We start from the raw sequence: 758 nt of genomic DNA, 5'->3' as shown, positions 1-758 counted from the left end.
TCTATAGGGCGGAAGGGGCAAGGGAAAGGTAGACTCCCGAGGTATCCCGACATCACCATGGAAGCCTTGAGCCTTGGCCCGCTGGTCGTCATGGACTCAGTGAACCGAGACCTGCTCACTCAGACTGGAGCCAACGGTGACATCCTGACGAGCCTCAGCCACCAGAACCTGCCCGACGGGGTACGTGGGACGACGGTTCCGCCCGTTTGTGCGCGGGTGTCAGTATTCAGAGCGTGAGTGTGAAAAGAGAGTTTGGAAGCCCACTACCACTGATCTCCACCACAGCCTAAGAAACTGGGGCAGCTGTTTGTTGACCGCGTGCTCGGGGTCGCGCGCAGCGTCGTGTCAGCGCCGGCGACGCCAATGACGCCGTTGCCCCCGAGCGGCCGGCTGCTGCACCCGCACGACACGGCCTCCGTGGTGCTGCTCTGCACCCAGGGCGACGTGAACGACCTCCGCAGCCGGGCCCCCGACGCCTCCGCCATCAGCGTCCTCGGCGCGATCGCCTCCATTTCCCACGTGTCTGCGGACGACGAGAGCGTGCTCATGTCTCTGAGCTGCTACCAGTTGGCCGAGGTACGCCGGGCGAAACTCGCCCCCCCCCCCTTTGTAGTGGAAATAACATCATCAGTTCAAGGTGATGTCGTGTGCACTGTCCTTTGACGTTTGTTCGTTAAAATGATGTCATAGCCAGACAAAACTGCCAGTTTTATGTTCCTTTGAACACACACTTTGATGCAGGTTTTGATGGACCCCCC

The 758-nt window shown here is 60.3% G+C and overlaps 1 protein-coding gene across 1 annotated transcript; it reads left to right on the top strand.

Moving 5' to 3' along the window:
• Nucleotides 1-6: 6 nt before the first annotated feature.
• LOC113209742 (uncharacterized) lies at nt 7-723 on the top strand. The gene is made up of 3 exons (XM_052267867.1): nt 7-180; nt 286-576; nt 691-723. Exons 1-3 carry the CDS (start codon nt 58-60, stop codon nt 721-723), a joined length of 447 nt encoding a protein of 148 aa, XP_052123827.1. The 5' UTR covers nt 7-57.
• The last annotated feature ends 35 nt before the right edge of the window (nt 724-758 follow it).

Source organism: Frankliniella occidentalis, unplaced genomic scaffold, assembly GCF_000697945.3.
Source record: "Frankliniella occidentalis isolate FOCC.00 unplaced genomic scaffold, Focc_3.1 Scaffold60, whole genome shotgun sequence".
NCBI lineage: Eukaryota > Metazoa > Arthropoda > Insecta > Thysanoptera > Thripidae > Frankliniella > Frankliniella occidentalis.
This window is presented reverse-complemented; position numbering and strand designations above follow the sequence as displayed.